At 37.8% G+C, this 23,968-nt stretch overlaps 1 protein-coding gene, 1 long non-coding RNA gene and 1 other non-coding gene across 6 annotated transcripts in view; all 3 read right to left on the reverse strand.

Annotated features, from left to right (window-relative positions):
• Positions 1-1,757: 1,757 nt before the first annotated feature.
• TRNAV-UAC (transfer RNA valine (anticodon UAC)) lies at positions 1,758-1,830 on the reverse strand. Its single transcript has one exon. It is a non-coding gene; the product is annotated as a tRNA-Val (tRNA).
• A 4,013-nt stretch (positions 1,831-5,843) lies between these two features.
• LOC104597313 (transcription factor TCP15-like) lies at positions 5,844-8,615 on the reverse strand. 2 transcript variants are annotated; one of them, XM_010258787.3, is made up of 2 exons: positions 6,994-8,615; positions 5,844-6,366 (listed from the first exon to the last, which is right to left on the reverse strand). In XM_010258787.3, exon 1 carries the CDS (start codon positions 8,174-8,176, stop codon positions 7,007-7,009), a length of 1,170 nt encoding a protein of 389 aa, XP_010257089.1. In that variant the 5' UTR covers positions 8,177-8,615; the 3' UTR covers positions 5,844-6,366; positions 6,994-7,006. The 2 variants fall into 2 exon arrangements, with proteins under 2 accessions (XP_010257089.1, XP_010257098.1); XM_010258796.3 differs by lacking the exon at positions 5,844-6,366 and having other exon boundaries at positions 6,891-8,169; positions 8,273-8,615.
• Positions 8,616-12,164: 3,549 nt separating this feature from the next.
• Positions 12,165-23,968, reverse strand: part of LOC148800967 (uncharacterized) — a 28,150-nt gene continuing 16,346 nt past the window's right edge. The window contains exon 2 of one of the 3 annotated variants that reach the window (XR_016084642.1): positions 12,165-12,689. This is a non-coding gene — a long non-coding RNA (uncharacterized LOC148800967). The other 2 variants (XR_016084646.1, XR_016084641.1) reach the window with 2 other exon arrangements.

A 23,968-nucleotide genomic window follows, 5' to 3' on the forward strand; every position in this document is an offset into this window, starting at 1 on the left:
AACTTAGTTTGGAGTTTTGTTCCTCTCCAATTAAAGAGGGTGTTTGGTTCTGTTTATGTTTATGGGTAGTTGTTTATTTGTGCTTTTTCACTTTAAACGCTTATTTATATTTTTTAACTTTAAACATTTTTTATTCTCCACCTCAAATTAATACCCATTAAAGTGTGACACAACAGTATTTAGTTTCAAGAAACGTTGGGGCGTTGGGGAAAACAAGAATTTAACGTTTTCCCAAATGCCCCATGCACAAAAATCAAAGCGTTTTAGTTTTGTACCATTTATTTAATAAACGATGAAACCAAACAGTTGATTCATTTTGCTTCATATGCAATAAATGCTAACGCCTATGTGGCGTTGATGTGGCGGCATTTTTTCAATAAACGCCAATGGAACCAAGCACATATTTTATATTCATGAAACAAATTTCTGCTTGAAAGAACCTACCATGTGTTCAAAATAAACTCCTTTATTGTATCTCTTAAATTAAAAATAAATTTTGGTGGCTTTGTTAGCATGGCTGATCCAAAGAGGCAAAGACCAAAGAGTCCCCTATTAGATGAACAGTCTGTATTGGCCACAGACACCTCAGCAATCTGAAATTGTTTGGGTTGTCTAGGGAGCTTCTTTATTTTATTTTTTTGGGAGAGAGACTTTTTTTTTTTTGTTCATGGCCTCATCTATCTTTTTCCATTAGGCTCAATTTGAAAGGAGTATAAATATAAATTTATACAATACAAATACATACAAAATAATATAAAATATAAGGTTTTATAATCTACAAATTTGTATTTGTACTCCTTCCAAACTGAGCTTTAATAAGCAACAAACAACAATATGCAAACTCTGATACAAAAACACACCACTCAACTCTATACCAATACCATGATGAGCTATAAATGCCACAACAAGACATCGTGATGGTGCACCTCATGTATTTGCAATATTGATGTAACAGGTAAGGGTGTAACATCTATAGCATAAGGTGCATTTCATAGTACCACTACAGAAAAACATGTTACTGTACCATACAACTGTTAATGATTAATAATGATGAAGGTAGTATTTTTTTTAAATGCATTATTAGTGCATTTTCTGAATTTGGATTAGTTGAAGGCTTTAACTGTTCAGCAGGCTGTGGAACCAATGATGAGGTTCTACGTCAGTAAAATATTTATGGGCCCAATGGAAAAAGATGCGAGCCTTATGTATTTTAAATCTGACATGAAACAGCCCGCTGAACAGCTAAAGCATTCAGCTAAACTTTGTTTGCATTTTCTATGCCGGGAAGGATATGATACTCCAGAAGTTTGACCAATCAAAACATCCCATGAATTTTGATGAATACCATGAAGTTTGACCAATCAAAACATACCAGTTGATTCCATATCAGACTCCCATTATTAAAGGAGTTCAGATCTGCCCCACAAAGCATGCCTCACACCATTCTCACAGTGCATCGTAGTGATGCATTGGGAACATCTTCCCATAAATGATAACATCATGTGTGCAAAAGATGATATCAACACACTGCTTCGATGGACTGTGAGGTTGATGCAAAGCGCGCGCTCTATGAGGAGCAAATCCAATCTCTTTTTAAGGGTGATGGGGGAAGAAAATCCAGTCTTGGAGAAGTTAAAAAAAAAAAAAAAAGACTTGAAGCCCTAGCATTCCCTAGTAGAGAGGACATGATCTAAGATCAGTTCCAAAGATGCAAAGCTTCCCAATGTAAACAAAAAATTAGTTAAAAGTGAAATTAATGATGCTGCCCAGGATCGAACTGGAGACCTTTAGTGTGTAAGACTACCGTGATAACCACTACACCACAGCATCACATGTGACAGTAGGGGAGTATCGGTTAATATTCTCAGCTCTCAAGATAATACATGTCATTAAGTCCACGGTCAACAAAAAATGACGAAAATTATATTAAATGCATCCCAAAGAGCCAATCCTTCTATCCATTCAATCATATACTGTTGCAGTATTGGAAGGGCCTTCTTGAAGAAGGATTTTAGTTCGCCACAAAAGGATTTTCCTTAGTTTACCAAAAATAAAAAATTAAAAAAACGCCTGGATATCTCTAACTGGTTTACAACTAGGAAAGAGAATTATGGCTTTATAGCCAGATGAGTTGGTAAAAGGATCCAAAGCTTATGCACCTTCTTGGAGATAGATGAGTTGTAGTATGATAGCTTCCATGCTTTGCAGCTGGACAGTATTTAATTTGCACCTGGACGTTCAAAACAGTACTACTAATGGTAGTGACCATTTAGGCGAAGCAAAGGACTCCTTTGCCATGAAGCTGAGGGGTACTAAGCTGATATTTGCCACCTGGAAAAGATGGGGTTTTGCTAAAACAAAGTGTTCCCATTTTTGGCTGGCTACACTGCATGCATCTAAATTGTTTGTTAGTGGAATCTAAAACTTGTCTTGCATTTTTCTTTCAAAAATTCAAATCATACTGCATTTTGATGTGAAGTATTTGTTTGATAGGTATATGTGTACTCAATTTTTTCTCTTTTCTTTGTTCAGTTTACTCAAACTGTTTAATGGCTCCAAATATAAAGGTCGATGATATTGAACCATTATCTGTGAAACTTTAAAATACTAATGATTTTTATTAACTGTTTTTAGAATACTGTACTTTTGGTACTAATGGAAACATATTGCCTGCAATGCACATGCAAATTTTACAAGTGGAAGCCAAACAAATGAGAATAGGAAAGATGTCATAAATTTTGAAGAGTGAAACTTTTGTTTGATTAAGATACACAAATTTTTGAATTTGGGTGTGCTTTAATTATAAGGATAAAAATGTAATTTGAATAACCAATTTTTTCCTTATTCAAAGTCTCTCATTAAGTCATATACTTAAGATATTAACTCCCATTAACATTCATAGAATTTTGTTCTTGACTAGAATGCCCTCATTTTTGAATTCGATCCCTTTATAATTATGGCCATGCAAAATGTAAATTCAACTATTACATTTATTCACATTGATCAAGTCCCTCTCATTAACTTTATGGTATTGACTCTCATTCTTTCATTGAATCCTATATTAATTAACTATGTTAAAGAAAATTTAAGTATGATAAGGAATAAATGTTTTTATTAATGATAGAAATAAAAGACAAATTTAAAACCAACACAAAATGCAGTCATTTTCCCGTTTTGGTGGCTAGTCAACAATTCAACCTTTTGAGTCAAATGTATAAATCCTTGATGTCATAATTAAATAATAATAACAATAATAATTAAAAAATAAAAAACATATAAAAGTATAAAAAATATTTAAAAAATTATAGAAAACATTTGAGCACATCTCTAATATTGTATATTCATCATATTAAACTAAAATAAGTGTGACAAGTAAGAATAACTTTTATATACATAGAAATATAAAAAATTGTAGAAAATTTTAAAAACATATTATTTTCTATCATCATCATCATAAAAAATTGCCGCTATCAAAAATTTCCGCATACAAAATATGTACACACTTAATAGTTTATCTAAATGGTCAAATTAATGTTTCTCATACACATGCAGTTTTCAAATTAAAATGACAATTATATATGATGTGCCAGCATATATTTCTCATAAATTTTTATTAATAACCAAAAATGCAATGGCAACACAACACGAATGTTCCAACACCCCCCCCCCCCCACGTGTGTGTGGGGAGATAAGGGTTAATTGCTATTCCTTAGTAGAGGAACCAAATTTTAAGGAAAAGGTTTTTATATTTATTCAAAAACAAGGAAAAAGAAAGCATTTCTATAAAATAGAAGGAATACTAAAAGCAGGTACATATAAGATCCTTTTATGGAGTTGCAGTTTAGTACTAGAAATTTGCAGACATATAGAAATTAGCTATTCAATTTATAGGATTTATATGAATAAGATTAGTCTGCACTCTAACGTGGACACAATAAATTAGCTTCTTTGTTGGACGCCATGGATCTCTACACATGTAAAGCTAGTGGACTGACAAGATAATTTACACATCTAAAAGCTGGAATGCTCAGCGTAATTCAGATACCAAAAGTGGAGTTATACAAAGCTTTTGAGCTCATAAGCTCTGGAAACTTTGAGCTGTTAGGATAGATAGCTACCAGATCACTACTCATAAATCATGATAGGGTACTTTTGAATACAAAGTTGTAGCCCTACGGACAAAGGCAAGATGGTAATAAAAAGCTATAATTAAAGTGCATGGATAGTTTAATAGAGGTGCCAATAGATTGCATTTTAGGGTTTCGTACATATCGGCCAATACCCAACCTGGCCATATTTTATTATTTTTAACAAGAACCTGGACATATTGTATTGAGATATATAACCCAAATCATGAAATGGGATTAAACAACTCAAAGCAAACTAAACCACCTTGCAGAAAAATAAAAAAAAAGCAAACTAAACCACCAATATATTAAGCCCAATATAAATCTTATGACTTTGATTTTATGATAATTACAGCTAATTTGAGTAATATTAGGTACAAAGACAACAGAATTGTTTTCAAGAAAGATATAATACTTAAAAAATGAAGGCAAACCTGATTAATCACCAAAAATATAAACCTAATTTGTTATTTATGAATTTAAATTTGTTACATCTAATAATCAAAGTGATAGCTTCTTTTAATTTTTCAAAGTTGATGTTAACATAAAACAGAATTATAGTTTGATTTATATTAGGTAAAAATTAGAAATCAAAGCTTTCAATAAAGGGTGTTCAAGCTCCATTAATTAGTCTGAAAGAAAATCTTCATTTACCAACTTAATAATTAAAAACTTAGCCTTTTTTTCCTTGATCAGCAAGACAGCATTTTACCAAAAAAAAAGTGTATATGTAGACATTCTCTAACTAGAAATAAGTAAATAAAAGCACCAGAAACATTATAGTTATGGCATTTAAAATCTGGACCCACTATTCGGAAAAAAGCCAACTCACCCACTGAAATCCACCAAATCCTAACCATATTCAAATTTATTTCAAACATCTTATTTTTGTGAAACAAAGGGAAAATCTAGACAATATGGGGAAAAACTAAAGGGGGAATGATGGGATTCTGTAACACTATTATGCCTATAAATAATAGCAAGGTTCTTTAATATGGGATGCACATGCTTATTGATTTATATTGACCAGTTGATGGACCCAAGCTAAAGGATCTCCCTACTGAAAAATTTAGCAGAACTAGTTGGACCTAATCATCTAGTGGGTGTTTGTAAATGTTTAGGTTATTGTTTTTGAAAACAAAAACAACTGCCATATCAGCAAAATCATATTGTTTTTGATGATGTGGAAGTTGTATAAATTAACAAATAAAGCACTATTACACATTGGCAAACATCACCCTAATTAATGGCCATCATGTCTCCAATTCCTTGGGTTGGCACCTATATGTTTCTCGACCGTTTTGTCCAAACAACCTAATTGCATAGACGGTCAAGATCATCCATGGGATCTTATGAGTTGGGCCTTTCTGTTCAAAAGCTTACACCTAGAACCGCCCATAGCCATGTGGAGCAAATTATTCAAAGCATTACAATATTGTGTCAATCTGTAAAACTGAAACTAAACAAAAGAAAAGAACAATAACAACTTGATAAAAAGTTATTAGATATTTTACTCACCCGTCCAAATTATATATATGATTATGCCTAGCTATAGACACAACTCACATTCTAATACCCTCCAAAAAAAAGCAGTATCTAATCCTCTAGGTGCACTATGTTTATAATGATACTAATGCAACAATTATAACAAGAGTGAGTTTGCTTGTAAAAGCAATCCAGATAGCTTAACACTATAAATAAAGTCATGTATGTTCATCTTCAGAGAATGTAATATATTATATTCTCTGAAAAGAGGTACAGACTTGTAGTCCCTACAAGCTCATCAGAGTACAGGTATGTTGCAGAAAAACGCCCCCTTTGGAGACTACATATACTATTAAGGAAGGCTCAAAAGTTAGCATCCTTCCTCTTAAATGGACACATATATAAGAGAAGAAATAAAATATAAAATTGATATGATAGTTATAGAACTGTCAAAGAAGATGTGTATAAGCATATTTTATGTGTAGTATCCCGTCCAAGAGGAAGAATGCTCCTGATTGGTCAGATGGAGGACCATGTGGAGGGTCAAGAACAGCCACAACCGATCAAGTGTGCCATCAATCACCGTGTATAAAAAGGGAGGAATGATCCTCTTGTTAGTCAGTGACATTGTACATTGGTTTTGACAATAACTAGCAACTGGGGCTCACCATCCTGAGCAACACCTGAAACTGATAAGACGTGGTTCCCACCATCCTATAGTAAATAGACGGACCCACTACGACTCTGGTAGTACCTAAACCACAGCCACAGTAACGTGAGATGCATGGAAGAGATATAGCTAGAGAATCAAATAGGAAAGCAGTACTTGTATAATACAGTGCAATATAGTACTTTACATCTTTCACCCTCTATCTGAATTTCCCAGGTTCAGTGTTTCACCCACCCACACAAAAGCACGCAGGCACAGAGAGAGAGAGAGAGAGATTATCAACTTCTCTTATGTAATGTGCAGGCTAATTAAACTCGTGAAATAAACCCTAAAGCAAGTAAGAATAAGCCTGAAGCATTGCATGCATGTTGAATCATCGAAAGCTTACATTTAATTTGCAATTGCAAGAGTCGTAGAGTGACCTTAATGAAATATAATAAACAATAAATAGTGATAAGAAATTAATGCTGAATAACACCGCAATAGACCCTTAGAAAGAAAACAGCAGCCAATATCCCATTGTTAAATTCTGTCTTCTCATACCCTAGAATAAGCTAGCTAGCTAGAATCCTTACCAGTTACTACTCAAAAACACACACAACTAGAAGAAATAGAAAGGGGAATAGTGAATTCAAATTTCGAGCAATCAAACGGCACGTGTGTTGCAAGTGCATATTATATATTTAAAAAGAAAAAAAAATCAAGCCATACATGTGTAAGTGATCTAGGAATGGTGACCAGGCGTGTCATGTCGTTCACTCCCCCCGTGATGCTGTTGGGACCCACTCGCCTGAGATTCAGAAGCGCCGGTGCCCGGCAACGGCCGATAAGCATTGAGGGCGGCAAGCATGCCCAAGTGTCCCTCGGATGAGCCACCGCTACCACCGATGCCCGAAGGAGATAACTGTTGGCTTGGCAAGAGAGCCATTGGGGTAGGGAAATTCATGAAATGTAGCCCACTGGACATGGACCCTCTATACATAGTAGTATTACTAACCGAAGGGAATGTCCATATGGGATCACCACTCATCACTTGGTTGTTAGGGTTAGTAACCATCCAAAAATTCGCCGGAATCTGACCATGGCTGGCCGGAATTGGGCCTGCGCTTGATTGCAACAGGTAGTTTCCCATTTGATGTTGTTGAGACGAAGGATCCTGCTCTGGTCGACGCTTTCTCCCGCCAATACTAGTATCAGTATCTGACATGTCTAGACATGGGTCACGCAGCTCCTGCTTAGCTTGTATCATGGGGTTTACATTGTTGGTGTGAAAATTTAGCAGTGTAGAGGTGGAGGAGGTGGAGGAGGAGTTATCCGATGACAACCCAACGCCTGGGAATAGAATTCGACGTTGTTGAGACTCGTCCATGATGTTGCGTTCCCATTCGCTTCTCATCCTCAATTGTGGCGTTGTCGCGAAGTTTGGATTGAAGTACGTGGTCCTCAGCTGAGACGGGGCCGACATACTGGACCCCGAGCTACGGAGTGAAATGTTGAGGGACGTGAAATTGGCAGGAATTGTGCCCGTACCCGTGGCGGCAATCACCGCCGGCTCCGCCTGCTGTAGCAACCACTCGATAGTTTCGCCGTCGGACTTGTGGCCCAGTTCTCTGGTGAGCTGGAACACCCTAGCCGCACATGTAGCAGGCATACGGATGCGTCGTCCCCTTCCATCAACCTTGGTGTGTCGATCTTTGGTCGAAGTCCTCTTTGGAGGGGGTTTCTTCGCTGCTGGGTCGACCGTTTGTAGACTGGAATTGGATCGGATCATGCTTGTCTCGGCGGATATAGCTAGAGATGGGTAGCCTGAGCTTGAACAGATATCCTCGTCCTCCTTCTTCTCTAGTAATTGCAGTGGAAAGTTCGGCCTACGGATCTCATTTTCTCCTTCCATTTGATCGATTACATACAGATGAACTACTCCTGCTAATAATAATAACAAGAAGAGGAAGAAGAAGAAGAAGAATACATACAATGAATTAATAATCACCTGTGATTCTGTGACCTGTAGAAGGGATGATTCCCACTTAATTTAATCTCTTCTGGTTGTGGGTCTCTCTTACTCTCTCTCTCTCTCTCATCAACATCAAGTCAGCACTCAGCAGTGAGATGGGATTAGAGTAGTCGCTCTACCGTTAGCCTGCAACAGCTTTCATATTCGTTTGAGAGCTCGGTTGGGTCTCCCTCTAGACTCTAGAAGATAAGGGAGGAGGGCAAGCTTTAAGCAACAAATACAATGAGTGGGAATTATATGGTGGGCTTGAAAAGCAATGTTTTCTGAAAAAAAAAATGCTTTACTATAAGCTTTATTTTCCCCCTTTAAATTTTCATTTTTTTTTCGTAATTTTCAGTTTACACTATAAATTTTTTCCTCTCCCCTTTCTAAATCTTGCTTCCTTTTATTGTGGCTGGACAGGCCCTTGGTTCAGACTCCACGTGCGGTGCTCTTTATCATTCAATCCATAAAGACAGTGGTGGCCGAGGTGGGACCCGATCCCAAGTCAAAAAAAACGAGAGATTAGAAAGAAAAGATAATCAAGTGGGTCCCATCTCATTCAAGTAATCATTGCCTTTTGCCTTTGGCCTTTGCCTTTGTTCTTAACCATGGTTGAGATTAATAAAACACCCCCTTACACCCGTTGGGTGAGAGTATGGTTAGGGTTCAGGGTTTTTAACTTTTTGGTCTCTCCTCCTTGGACTTGGAGTTGGAGAGATGCCCTCTTAGTCTCAGTCCTCCATTTAGATTATTATTCTTACTTCATATTTTTTCTTCTTTCTCTCCCATTCTTATTTTTCCCTTTTTCCCTTTTCCCTGAATAGGTTGTAAATTTAACAGAAAGAGCTGCACCTGTTCATTGTGCAGCAAACTACTTTTCACTGGAGAGTCTGGAGTTAGATATATGGTGTAATTAGTTAACAAAAACTTAATTAAGCTCTTCTTCGATATGAACATAACAGTACTCTAGAGACGGAGGGGAGATGAGGGCCCATTTCACATGATTATTATTTATTTATTTTGCAATTAAGTTCATGCTACGGAATTAACTTGATCACATGATGCTCAGTCATATAACTCGTGGTGGATCGCCATCAACCTGTACTTCTCACCTCTGACAATAGAGTAATTGTCCAAACCTGTCGCATTTACGCGAAGGTATCTTTCTATCTTCTCTCTCTCCTTTTGGCCTTGGCAGATATGGATGGAAACTTGGAATCAAACAGCAGATTGATATATAATCTCATCAAGGCATCAGCACTAGCACCGTCCAAATGAGCCAACGACATAATCACATTCAGTTATAGATCTAATAGAGAAGTAAGAATAGTTGTGCATGAGAATGAGAACAAGGTGCAGGCCTATTAGGTGAAGGGAGCACCCACATATTTTCAGCTTAGATGCCTTTTTTATTGAGGGATAGAGGCAGATACATACCACATTTGTGTCTCTATAAACTCTAGGCAACATTACAACGTCATTGCATGGTACTACCGACGAAGCTGTTGCCCTCGGTGCGCTGTCCCACACCCATGACATTGAGAACCACCTATCAGAATTAAGGGACCCATGGTTTAGCCCAGTTCTGCTAATAGTGAAACCACGGCCTTTGCCGCCTTTTCCGGTGACTAAGATGGCTTACCATACACAAACACACTACATATATGCATATATATATATATACATACTTTTCTGCCCAATTCCAAATCAAATTTTGTTTGGATGCTGCTTCGAATTGGGCCTCAAAACCCTACTTCTTAAATGGTTGATTAAGCTGGTCTATTCTCGACAGAAGATTACAAACTTAACAACCATTTACCTAATCTAATCTGTCGAAATTAGCTAAAAGGGTGCAATGGTAATTGTACTTCTTTCTATTCTAGGAAACAAATAGTCCAAGTGACAATGACATGTACAAAGTAATGTTGTTAATCACAAAGTTAAAACCAGGGAGAATTCTATTTACAATTTTATAATTATTATATAAAGGGAGTTGTTTTATCTCTAAAGAAGGGAGTGTGGTATGTGGGTGTCATAGGGAACATGGATAGAGAGAGGAGAGAGAGGAGAGAGATGATGGGGATGGGGCCAGTAGAGGGTTGAAAAGAAGTTTAGGCGAGAGTTCTCATCAAAGGAGTCTTTCCTTGACAAAACAAAAGGAGGAGGATAATACAAGGAGACTCTCCTCATGAGGAACCCTACAAACATTCAATTAAATATATTTGTTCTGGCGTAGGCTTAATGCGATGTTTATTTAGATGCAGTAAAAATAATAAATAAAAAAAAAGTACACGTGCGGAAAACGGAAACCCTTTCACCGTTCCAAAACAGCCGTCTGATCTTAGTTCGAACTTTTATGCTGCCAGAATATGATGAAGGGATTAAGTAAAAGCTCTCACATTCCCATCATCTGATTCTCATAGTAGCCTAGTTGTTGACCTATAGCCTACAACCCTAGCAGATCTAGTAGGTGGGACTCATTACTTAGGGATTCTCCTTTCCTTCATGCCCGACACGTGTATGGCTACTCTCCGTCATACGGAAATTCCCTACCGTAGGGAAATCAACAAAGTAAAAAATAAGAAAGAGTAATAACAGGGTTGATTCCTCAAGGACGATTGTACCCTTAATGATTCAGTACTAATCACCATATCCAAGGAAAGGGATAAGGACAGTTTCGGCATTGAATGAGGTAAAGTAACTTTTAGTAGGTAGGGACTGAGATGGGAGAGCCGAGCCGGAGTTGGAGTAGGAGCCGTTCCGAGACAAAAGCGGGGGGGAGGGGGCTTGGGCTCCATTTATTCGGGGACAGAGAAGCAGTTAGGGGAGGGACCCACGGTCCAGCTCGCTAAAGGAATGTCCTTCTCGAGTCCCCTCTGGCGAGGATGGTGGGTGGGCTGACAACGCCACGTCGACTCGACAGTTGGAATCTTCTTGCCTGGGGGAACAACCAACCAACTCACACTCTTTAGGGCTTGCGTCATCTAGACTCTCCTCTTAGACTCTACTGCTTAGGGCTGACGTCACACGACTTTAAAACTGGCAGTTGGGTCACATCACTCCCCGACTTTGCCTGCCGCTATTCCGGACTCATATAAGCTGGCGGCCAGTCCCTCCTGCTATCTACTACTTACTTTTTTTTTCTTGTTTTAATCTTTTTTCTCCACATAATTCTATCCATTTCGATTAGTGGGTCGTCTCTGCTCTTGCCCCTCTATTTTTCCATAATTACCAAGCCTACCCAAAGCTTATCTTTAGTTAATCTAGATGCCAAAGATGAAAAGAACGGATTAATACGGACTACGGAGTTGGGAGAGTCAAGCGTGGGGCCACTGCAGAAATTATTAAGACTTGTTTTTCTTTGAAAAAATTTTATTATTATCTAGATTTAACAATTATTTGATAGGAATTGGGTACCACAAATTTCAATAGGAGTCAACATCATGGACATGGACAATTGTAATGGCTCTTTAGCTCTTGATGGGATATTATTATAATAATAATAACAATAAAATTTGGAAAAAATCACTGATACTTGAGGCAGTGGTCCCTCTGAGCAGTAAGCACTGCTATATTTCAAGTAGTAGACACAATTGACTGTCCATTTGATCAAAAGACTTTATGAGATGTCCACAGTGTAGTCGACAGCCAGTTCACCATTATTACTGCTAGTAGTATTCAAGTTGTATGTATTTTTTTCTAATAACTTTTTCAGAGGCCAAACATTTAAAAGAAAGAGAGCAAAAACAAGAAGGAACACAAATATCTCGGCCAAATCTTGTTGAATGATTAAAATTTCTGAGTTTAGAAAGAAATTTGGTGAGAAGGGTTGTATTTCTTTAGATGCCAAGAACAATTTTGGGTTTTTTTTTTCTTTGTAGGAGAATGTTTTATAAACACTGTAATTTTTGGCAGGCAGACATGAAGTGAGTTGTTACTAAGAAAACTGGAGTTGATATGTGTGTCTGTGTGTGTTAACATAACAGAGAAATTGGTTTATCGAAGGAAGAATTCAAGCAATTTTCTATCCAAAATTTTGCGTGAGCTTCATATTCTGTTTTGTGCTCTGAACACACAAGAAACGATTCTGGACAAATTAAAACTCCAAAAGGGTGCCCATGGTTCTCTGCTTCAGAAAGCTCTGAAGTGTACAATCACATGTGACGTTTCCTGTGTCAATTCCCAGATTCCTCTGATTTCTTCAAAAATTTTAAGTCACTAGATTAATATACGATTCTATCTTGTTTCTTTGACATAGTCGAGGAATAACAATAGTAGTAAGAAATTCCCTCTTGATGATGTAGTTTTGTCATGAATTACGCTATCCACTCCGTAGTTATCAGAACTGGATGACTGAACATCACATGGGGAATAGCTCCGGGCCGGGTTAGTTGGGTCTTGGCAAGTCAACCTGCGCTAATGTCATGACTGTCATATTAGTATATATTAAATAAGCTTTTGAAGACAGAACATACACTGTTCTAAGTTCTAACACTATTTAAACCTTGTACCATGACGCTTTAAATTGAACAGGCTGAAATAAACAATAAACATACTATAGCTCTTATTCTTATGGATCCAATGCGTCTACTTTTGGAATCTATCTGTAAGGTTTTAAAGATACTAAAGTGTCAACTCATTAGAAGGCAATGCTATCCAAGAAAACATACTATAGCTCTTATTGCTAACCAAGTGACCAAACTCTTACAAGTTACAATCAAGGTTAAAAATATCGATGCACATAATTCCAAAAACAAAATGACTATAAAAATTGAGTATCATATGTATCAATTGCTATATACTCTTTTTTTTTTTAATTTGATCCTTGAAAACTAGTTTGCTATTATCTCCCAACTCTGAATATTTTTTACATCAATGACATTCGAAATCAATATGATATGTCTCATATCAGGTGTATCCAATGTTTTCAACTCGCCATTGCCCCAGTCAGTCGAACCGTTCGAACTGTCACCCACCCAGCTAGGATTTCAAGTCTAGTTTAGTCAAAACCTGTCATACAGTCAAAAACCATTAACTTAGTCAATATATATTGATGTGGCACAATCTAAACTGTTCGATCCAGCCAGTCAAACCGGTGACCCACGACCCAGAGGCAAAAACGGTTTGATCTCCGGGTCAGTTTTGAAAACATTAGCTGTATCATGTTAATACTTTAATTCTTGGTTACATCTACTTAACAAACAAATCGGAAGGAATTCTTTCAAATTCAACCATTTGTCAAGTAGTCATACAGTTCCATAGCAACCAATTTTCTTGCATAAGCGAAGCAGTGTAATCTGACCAGAATATACCTAAGGCAATGGCATAATTATTGCAAATTAAAAGAGTTTTTTTTCTTTCTTTTTTAGATAAAACTGCAATATTTTGCATTAAGAGAGCTCAGAATACATCTCTTTATGGATTACATCCTTTAAGAACTCCATGACCCAGGACCAAGATTGGATTCTAAGACAACACATAACAGAGCAAAGAACTAGAGCAATAAAATGATAACCCAGATTATCCATTCTTAAGGCTAAGGCTCAGTTTGGAAGAAGTATAAAATCAAATATGTAGAGTGCAAAACCTTGTATGTAACCATGTATTTGTATTACTTTGTATTCTGTTATTTTTAAACTGAGCCCAAGTAAACGTCATTTTTATGGCACATTCACGTACAACCCCCAATGAACCAGACAACTCAGCAATGGAAATAAATTTAAAACATCACATTAACTACTTTCTAATTCTCATCTCGGGCATGTCCATGTTTCATGGGAGAATAGTAAATTAATTAGCAAAGGAGTACTGGGACACTAGGATCGAGTGGCAGATGTAAATTCCAACTTTTTTATAGTGGTGAGTTTCTTCTATCCCTTTAAAGTCTAATCTCCCCAGATCACCGAGGAAGACAATGGCATAGGATAAGATTCGAAATCTAGGATAGAATAAAAATATGTTGGCACGAAGTGATGAATTCACGTCAAGGTAAACAAATGAATTCACTATTATTCAAGGGAAACTATTTATAAAAGGGCCCTATAGAAAAGAGACCTCGGAATCCCCCCATCCTTTTTTTCTCAGCTGTATGAGGAGACGACATGGCCAATCCAAACAGCCCTCTGACAAAAAACCCTCTGGATAGGTTGTTTGTAAGATACCCTCTTCAACAGTTGTGTCCTGTGTTTTTGGCTTTTCTACCACTAAGGCACAAACTGATGTTCTTGGTTTTCTTTTCTTTCCTTTTTTTTACATTTAATAAACAATGAAAATGAGCTCCTTTTCCACCACATGGTGGAGGGTTAATTGGTTTATAGTTGATTAGTTGATACTTGCCATATGCCAGGGTTATGAGGTGGCAAAGACTCAACACTATAAACTTGCCACTTCAGTTGACACGTAGAAGACTAAAAGGGTTAAAATCCCAATGGCGACCATAAAAGATATCCCCAGCTTCGAGTGGTTCGTGCCGAATAAAATAAACCATAATAGACAAATAAATAGATAAGGTGCTCACAGCCTCAGAACAGAAGAGGGCCTGCAGGCTGCAACTGAATTTGCTGCTGCATGCTTAGTACAAAAAACTGAAATAATGGGTTATCAGTTGTCACTGACAGTACTTAAAAATTTTAGTTAAAAAGGAGGTTAGAACTTCAAGAACAGTTGTTAATTAGCCCATGTTTTCAAATGATATAATACTTCAAAAAAACATATATATAAGCAACTTAGGTTTATCTAATTAAACTTATCGAGTTTATATTTGCATGATTTGTGTGATTTGCTTCCTTAAAATACCTATAAAAAAGTCGGCAACTATTACTTTAATAAGAGGTAGACCATTGAAATTCCCTCACCACTTAGAGGGGCTAGTCAATGATTGTCAAGCACCACCACGATTAAGGCTATCAAAAGAAGTTTCCATATGCTATTATTCTACATGTAAAATATAATAATGCAACATGAGCTAAAAAAGCATCAACCATAGTGTTCCAATACGGGAAAGTATTGTCTTAATACCAATGGTAAATTGTCTGGACACCCCTTTATGGAGTCAAGAACAATGCATGATACCATCTCTCTCATACTCGTGTGTACACACATATAAACGAGCATTATATCAGATGCCGTTTTGCCTAATCATATTTTGGCTGAAATGAAGTAGTCCTGGGCAAAGTAGGAGAAGTACTTTCTTACTTTTATAAGCAAAAGATATACAGATTGCACCCAAATGAGAACGATAAAATCCCTATCTTTATATTGTACTTTTTGGTGCTAAGATTTGGTTTGAAAACGATGTCACTTCTATATACGCGGTCTTGGGTGCTTTCCATAAAATATATAAAAATAATAAAAAAAAAAGAATTCTCAATTCTACTTTCTCCAGCCTTATACCCTACACACCTCTGCATAATGCTTTCCCCTACAAAAGTGCCCTGTTTTCTGGGCAAAAATAAACATCATGGACACTTGCAATAAGATGTGCCCCCAATCCCCTAAAGGAGAGAGAGATCAGTAGTATTTGGCATCGCATATATGGCAGAGGCATGTAACCAATATGCAATTGGGGAATCTTTGGTGGGGTATGTCCAAATTCCAACAATCGGACAATTTTAACCATCTGATGTATGAATTTTCTGGGGTCCAATTCTTCTTAGGTATCAAGCTAATGAGAGGACTATGACCATGCGACCTGCATAAAGGTGGAGAGGTGGCCCGTCAAGGAATGACCACACTATGCTACACGGTCGATCTTCATTAAGGACATGAAGGTTAAATGTTCAGCACACATCCATGTAAAGCTGAGGCCCCTCTGCAGAATATGCCAAGTTTTCTCTAGTCAATCATATGAAGCCATTTGGTTGCTTGTTAACCACCCATATTGGCCACTTACGTCAACACGGTTCAAGCGCCAGGGATTGTGGGATCCAGTGTTGGAAAACGTGAGACAGTTTGCTATAATTGCAGTTGAGCTCTTGGGTATTTTCAGTAGTAACAAATAGGAACAGGAAAAGGGGAATAATTCTAATAATTGGAGAACATAAATCAGAGGTACTGGCTCAGCAGCGTAATAACATACTTGCAGAGTTGATATATAAGAACAAAACTGTCAATAAGTTAAGTCATGGTAACAAGCAACTAGTGTATTTTTCAGTTAAATTGTTACCAATCCCCATCACCCAGCATGCTTGATTCCCCAATTCCTAACCTCCTTATTCTCCTTCCATCAAGCATGTCAAGTGTAAGAAAACAAACTGAGAATCACAAGAGACTCGGAACTGTAAATCAAAGTATGCAGTAAATCAGGAAGGTGAAAGACATACACCCATGTGAATTTTGTGGACATGCAAACAAGAAATACTCAACTTGACACCGTCGTTTACATCATGGACAAGTGAAGCACCAAATAGAAAGCAGTATTTCTTTTTCTGTTTTTGTTTCTTCTGCGTGTGTACCCTGTTCATTGGCATACGCCAAGCCCCGGCACCAAAAAGATTCCACTCATTGACCTTGAAGCTTGAGACAGTAAGTTTCAAGACATCAGCCATTAGCATGCATCCAGATTGCATTGCAAGGACAGCTAAACCAGCTCCCACTACGGTAGAGCTTTTTTTGCTCAAAAACCAAAATTGAAAATCAAATGATTACAGGCTTAACCTTCAAAAAATGTTCTACTTTGTTTCTCTCCAACCCCATTAAAGGCATAAAGGTATCTGGCTAAATCCCTGATGCTAGATTTCATTAGCAAGAAAAAGGAGCAGAGCGTATCTTTTTTTCCTATTTTCTTCCCTAGGATATGAAAAAAAAATTTGCTAGCATGAAACTTAAACTTGTTTGGTGCAACTTTCCATGGAAGTTGTCCTTCAAGATGCAATTTGAACTTTGTGAGAAGAATAACAAAAGAATTTACAAGAGTTCTTTAGCCATTTATCTTTTTCTATAATAGATTGTCGGGACTACAATACTATATGTACCTGCATGACATCAGTGGGCCATCACTAAATATACCCTATGATCTGCACCTCTCTAATTTTAACCAAAAAAAAATCATTGCTCCTACCACTGGGCAGCTTAGACTGTTACATTCCCACTATTTTCACCCTAATATTTCCTTCCAGGGCTGTGAAATTTCACTAAAGTGAAACAAGTATCTTCTTTGGAATATATTTTCAGGAAAAATTGGCTTTAAGAATGAATTGATTTTCCTGAAAAAGAAATATCAACTTAAAAACTTTATAGAAGATTGCCATAAGCTATTTATCTTATGAGTATAATAGTTGCTAAAGTATCCATGCATGTTTAAGCCATTAGTACATCATGTAAACCGGGTTGCTCCTACAACTTGACAGCTTAAAATTGGTACATGATCAGTAGTAAACTGCCAAACCAATCACCACCATATATGAGAATATAATCATATGCGTGCAAGTGGGATTGATTAGATCTGAGGGAGTTCCATATGAATGAAGAGGGTGGATGCACAAATGAAGACTAGGGAAATTAGTACCAACTGTGGAAAGCTCCCATGATATCAAATTCTCTGAAAGATGCATGTTCTAGAAAGTTCCAACATCTTACAAATGTTACTCAGTCTATTGTCTACAATTAGTTCGTGATACTTAGCTACTTTTACTAAAAAAAATTCGCTCATATGTAGTGATTAGCAGACAATGTTGACTACTTTAAGGCACAAGTTTGCCAAATAAACCTGCAGAAGCCAATTAAGTTCAGCCAATTTATTTGCAGTAAGTTCACTGACACAATGTTGAAGAAATAAACTTACCCTAACATTTGCGTTTCCCTTGAGTTTCTTTTAGAAATCGCCTATGGACAAGTGGTAATAGGAGCCAATTATTGACTGGTTATTAATGTAAGAAGATGCAGAAGATAGTACCATTACAAAATACCAAGTTTGCAGAAAAATGTGCAAGTCATCCAAAATGCCCCTAGAATTGCTGTTATGTTAGGGCACAGATGACAAAACACCTATTTCTTATAAATAAATTGTTTGCGATTGGACCTCCCCAAATTCCTTTTATTTTAAGCCTACACGTGGGGCTTAAGCTTACATCTTTACTACTAGACTTCACATTAATACAACAAATTCATAGTTAACAATCCCAAGAAAAAAAAAAGTTCTATAAATTAGAAGTGAAAATATGAGCCTTAAGGGCCCGTTGCTTGGCATGACAATATAGGTGTTTGAATAAACCCCAAGGAAGTGTTTTATATTTTCGTGTGTATTGACATACTACATCTACGTTTTCTATACAGAACTATTTTAAAATTAAAGTTTGGCAGAAGAGGTTTTCCATACAGGTCACCTTTTTATTTTTGCAGGAAGACCTATCATCTCTTGCAGCTATATGGAAAGATGATATAGCATATCCAGATTGCATCACATAAGCAATTCTCTAGATTGGCAACATGTTCAGCACCCCAGTCCACATTAGTTCTAATCACTGTAAAATAGTTTCTTTTCCATGTAACTAGAAACTGAATTCCTAAATTTCTACTCAAATGAAATGATAAAAGACGATTGAGTTCTTTTGCATCCTGATAAATCAGGCGGCGCTTGGCTTCTCCAGGGCAAGCAAGGGGTTATATTTATAGTTTCGGAGTGAAGGAACCAGGTGCCTATTTTGGATTTTTTTCTGTTGTCCTCTTTCTCGTTCTCATAATTTAATCAGAAGGGTGTGAAAATGAAATTGGTATTTGATCAGAGGGTGGCATGGTAAAACAGAGGCCTATTGGATGTCACATGCACAATTTTCACATAATTTGTGTAACTCTAACCCAGTCCTCATATCATAAATTATATGAATGAGTTCCTGAAATAAGCAAATATGATTAGGTGATGGATGTATTTGTAAGAGTTCCAAGAGTTACATGTCAATTTTCAGAGATAAAAAAGTGGAATGATGTGAAGGAATCATTGCAGGATCAAAGTGCTGAAGTTTCAAGGACTACACTAACGAAAGCAATAAAATATGTACATTACAGAGTATAGACTGTGAAAATACGATTATATTGATTAGCTTTCAAAAAAATAAAATAATTTGAGATTAGAGAAATTCTGTAACTAAATCAGAAAATGAAATTCAAGAATCCTAGAATATTTCAAGAACTAGAAGCAGGAGATAGGGCTCTAATTGAGGCTTGATAGTTTTGGGTTAGGGAGGCTTTTTTATAGCAACAGCTTTATTCCAGAAGGGTTATCACTTCTATTAGGATTCGGCCTGCCCTTGAATCCTATTAAGCTGATAACAGTCAAGAAGGAAGAGAAAGAGAGAGAGAAAGAAGAAGAGAAGAGAAGAAAGAGAGAGAAAAAACTGGCTCGAATGAGAGAAAGAGATCACTCTCCCATTCAGCCAGAATTGATTTATATTACTTATATTGTGGAAAAGACAAATGTGCCCCTACTTAAGGGACACTAAATCTAACATAATCTTACACATCAGCACATAAACATAAGTATAAAGACAGAACTACCCCTACACATTCGACACTAACACTCCCCCTCAAGCTGGAGAATATATATCATATAATCCCAACTTGTTACATATGTAGTTCACTCTTCCCCGACTCAACCCCTTAGTAAACAAGTCTGCCCACTAGTTCCCTGTGTTTAACATATGAAGTATCTGTCACTCCACTCAGCACCTTCTCTCTCACAAAGTGACAAACAATCAACCTCTATGTGTTTGGTTCTCTCATGAAACACTGGATTAGAAGAAATATGAATTGCAGCTTGATCGTCATAGTAGAGCTTCATTGGAGTGTCAACAGTGTATCTCATCTCCTGTAGGAGGTTCTTCAGCCACACTAATTCACAAATAGTATGTGCATAGCTCTATATTCTGCCTCTGCACTGCTTCTTACCACAACTGTTTGCTTCTTACTTTTCCATGTCACCAGATTACCACCAAGAAAAGTGCAATAGCCTATGGTAGATCTCCTATACGACATAGAACCGACCCAGTCAACATCAGTATATCCTTCTATTTCAAGTTTTCCACCACTCTTGTATATCAAACCACGACCAAGAGCCCCCTTTAAATACCTCACAATTCTTAGAACCGCATCCCAATGTGGAACTAGAGGATTTTGCATGAACTGACTTACCACACTAACCACAAATGAAATATCTGGCCGAGTAATGGTTAGATAGTTCAGTTTACCTACAAGCCGCCGGTATCTACCAGGATCTTCAAACACTTCACCCATATCGCTGCTCAACTTAGTGTTAGTTTCCATAGGTGTTTCAACTTGTTTAGCACCTAACAAACATGTTTCTTCCAGCAAATCAATGACATATTTCCTCTGACACAAGTTAATACCATGCTTAGACCTTGCTACTTCTATCCCCAAGAAATATTTCAATTTACCAAGGTCCTTTGTTTGAAAATGTTCCTGTAGAAAAGTTTTCAACCTGTCAATGCCCATTTTATCATTCCCGATAATAACAATATCATCTACATACACCACCAATAGGATTTTTCCTGCCTGAGAGTCATGACTAAAGACTGAATGATCAACTTGGCACTATTTCATACCAAACTTCTTTACCACCTCATTAAACCTACCAAACCATGCTCGAGGAGACTGTTTAAGCCCATAAAGAGCCTTCTTTAGTTTGCATACCTTACCATCCTCCCCCTAAGCAACAAACCCCAATGGTTGCTCCATATAAACCTCCTCGAGCAAATCACCATGCAAGAAAGCATTCTTGATATCAAGCTGATAGAGGGGCCAGTCATACATAGCAACAAGAGAGATCACAACACGAACCAAACCTATCTTAGCAACTAGGGAGAAGGTCTCTGTGTAGTCAATACCATAGGTTTGGGAGTACCCTTTAACCAATCTAACTTTCAATCGCTCTACACTACCATCAAGAAAACACTTAACAGTATAAACCCACTTACAACCGACAGACTGCTTCCTAGGAGGAAGAGTGGTGAGGTCCCAAGTATGATTATGAATTAGAGCTGAGAGTTCTTCTCCCATTGCACAGCGCCATCCTGGAGAGGCAAGGGCTTCTTAGACATCCTTAAGGACAACAACAGAGGATAACAAAGAGATAAACCGGCGATGGGAAGCGGAAAGGTGAGTGAGTGAAACATAATTAGAAATAGGATGAAGGGTACAAGTGTGTTTACCTTTCCGCAAGGCAATGGGAAGATCAAAATCAGATACTAGGTTCGAGGCTAGTGTGGGGACAACTGCCGGATCTGTCAACGTTGATGGAGCTGGAGGAGGAGCAACCGGTGCATGTGGGCAATGTGTATACACTTGACGGATGGGTGGTCGTTCAACAGGTGGTGGCACAAGAGGCAAGGACTTGGTCACAACTGGAACAAGAGGAACAAAATCCACAACTGGAAGAGGAAGAGGAGGAGGTGATGAAGAGGAATAAACATCATCGGACCCCAAGAAAAACGGAGTAGATTCAAAGAAAGTAACATCAGCACACACAAAGGAACGTCGAGAACTAGGATGATAACACTTATACCCTTTCTGGGTCTGGGAATAGCCAAAGAAGATGCATTTAATGGATCGTGCATCTAACTTGTCCTTCCCAGTGCCCAGATTATAAACGAAGCAGACACACCCAAAAAGCAAGGAGAAAGAGGAAACGGAGACAAGGTGGGAAACAAGGTAGTGAATGGGGAATGACCATCAAGGATAGACGTGGGCATCCGGTTAATCAAGAAGCAAGAAGTAAGCATCGCATCACTCCAAAAGGGTTTGGGAACATTCATGTGATGCATGAGGAATCGAGTTGTTTCCAAAAGATGATGATTCTTTCTCTCAACCACCCCATTTTGTTGTGGGGTATAGGTACATGAGGTTTGATGTATAATGCCATGTTGGTCCAAGTATTCTTGAAATGATGAAGAGAAATATTCGCGGCTATTATCAGAACGAAAAATTTTAATGTGAACACCAAATTGGTTGCAAATCTCAACATAAAATTTTTGGAAAATGGTAAACAATTCACTCATTTCTTTCATTAAATAGAGCCACGTCATCCTTGAATAGTCATCGACAAAAATGACAAAATATCTATATCCATTGTATGACATCACTTTATAAGGACCCCAAACATCTGAATGAACCAAAGAAAAAGGACTCGACACACGGTTATCAACCCTAGGACTAAAGGGAACACAATGATGGTTCCCCAACTGACACGACTCACAATCCAAAATAGAAAGATGACTCAACGATGGAACCAAAGATTTCAAAACTTTCAGTGAAGGATGACCAAATCGACAATGCCACTGGAGAGGAGAAAGAGATGATTGGAGAGTTGTTGACATTCTTTCACCACCGTCAAGATAATACAATCCACCGGCTTCATTCCCTCCACCAATCTTCATCCCCGTCTTGAGATCATGAAAAACACAGGAAGGGTAAAAACTAATAGAGCAATTAAGTGACTTGGTCAACTTACTAACAAACATAAGGTTAAACGGAAATTTAGGGACATACAAAACTAAGGATAAAGATAAGGGGGTCATGTTAACACTGCCAACACCACAAATGGAGGATGTGGAACCATTAGCAAGGGTAACAGATTGTGATGTTGAGCAATGAGAGAAGGAAGAAAACACAACTGGAGTTCTAGTCATGTGATTGAGGCTCCAGAGTCAATAATCCAAGGAGTGAGTGTAGATGCCAGACAAGCCATACTTGAGTGTGCGAGAGTGGTTGTGTTCTACTGAGTTGTGGCCTGAACAAACCTCTCATACTCAGCACGGGGAACACTCATCATCTCCTTCTCGGAAACATCTGTGGATGTAGGAAGCATCTGATCAAATGAACGACTCTCTTGTCTGAAGCTACTGTCACTAGTCATGGCATGATTGGTCCAAGTTAAAGGTGGACCATGCAAGCCATAGCAATAATTAATGGTATGTCCATCCATACCATAGTGTGTACACCTCCTCGGACCCGAACTACGTCCTCGGCCATGGGCTCCCCCTGAATCTCTACCTCCAGCATGACCACCACCACGGTTATAGGTAGGTCCACCACCACGGTTATAGGTAGGTCCACCACCACCACTCCGGCCATATACCGGTCCACTGCTACCACTACGGCCAGACTGAGCTCCCCGAGCTCCACTTCTAACACCACGGCCCTCGAAACTGCAAAGGCTGATCTATCGAAAACACTAGTGTTCTCGATAGATCCAATGGAAATCCTCCTAAGTCAAGCAAACACTTCTTCTAGGGAAGGGAGAGCTAATCCTCCTAGTATCTAGGCCCGCACTAGTTCATACTCAGACTTCAACCCCACCAAAAATCGAGTTACATCAAGTTGTTCTCTCTGTTGTTGCTGAATTTTAACATCAGAAGTGAGGGGGTGATAAACATTCAACTCATTATGGATGTTTCTCATATTGGCATAGTACTCCTCAAGACAAAGATTACCCTGTTGTAAATTAAAGTATTCCTGATACAGCTGATATACTCTGGTAGTATTGTCTTGACCCGAATACAACTTCTTAGCATGATCCCACACTTCTTTAGCAGTGTCAAGAAACATGAAGTTTACACTAATCTTGGGTTCCATACTATTCCATAACCATGTGATAATCTATGCATCTTCTTGTTCCCAGTCATCATACTCATGAAAATCTGTAGAGGGTTTTTTCTTCTCTTATGTGTTTCACCTTCTTCT

The sequence above is a fragment of the Nelumbo nucifera genome, chromosome 3, assembly GCF_055504915.1.
Source record: "Nelumbo nucifera cultivar China Antique chromosome 3, China Antique-T2T, whole genome shotgun sequence".
Lineage (NCBI taxonomy): Eukaryota > Viridiplantae > Streptophyta > Magnoliopsida > Proteales > Nelumbonaceae > Nelumbo > Nelumbo nucifera.

Coding starts and splice junctions, on each gene's coding strand:
- LOC104597313 (XM_010258787.3), bottom strand. CDS start 8,176: ATGGAAGGAGAAAATGAGATCCGTAGGCCGAACTTTCCACTGCAATTA.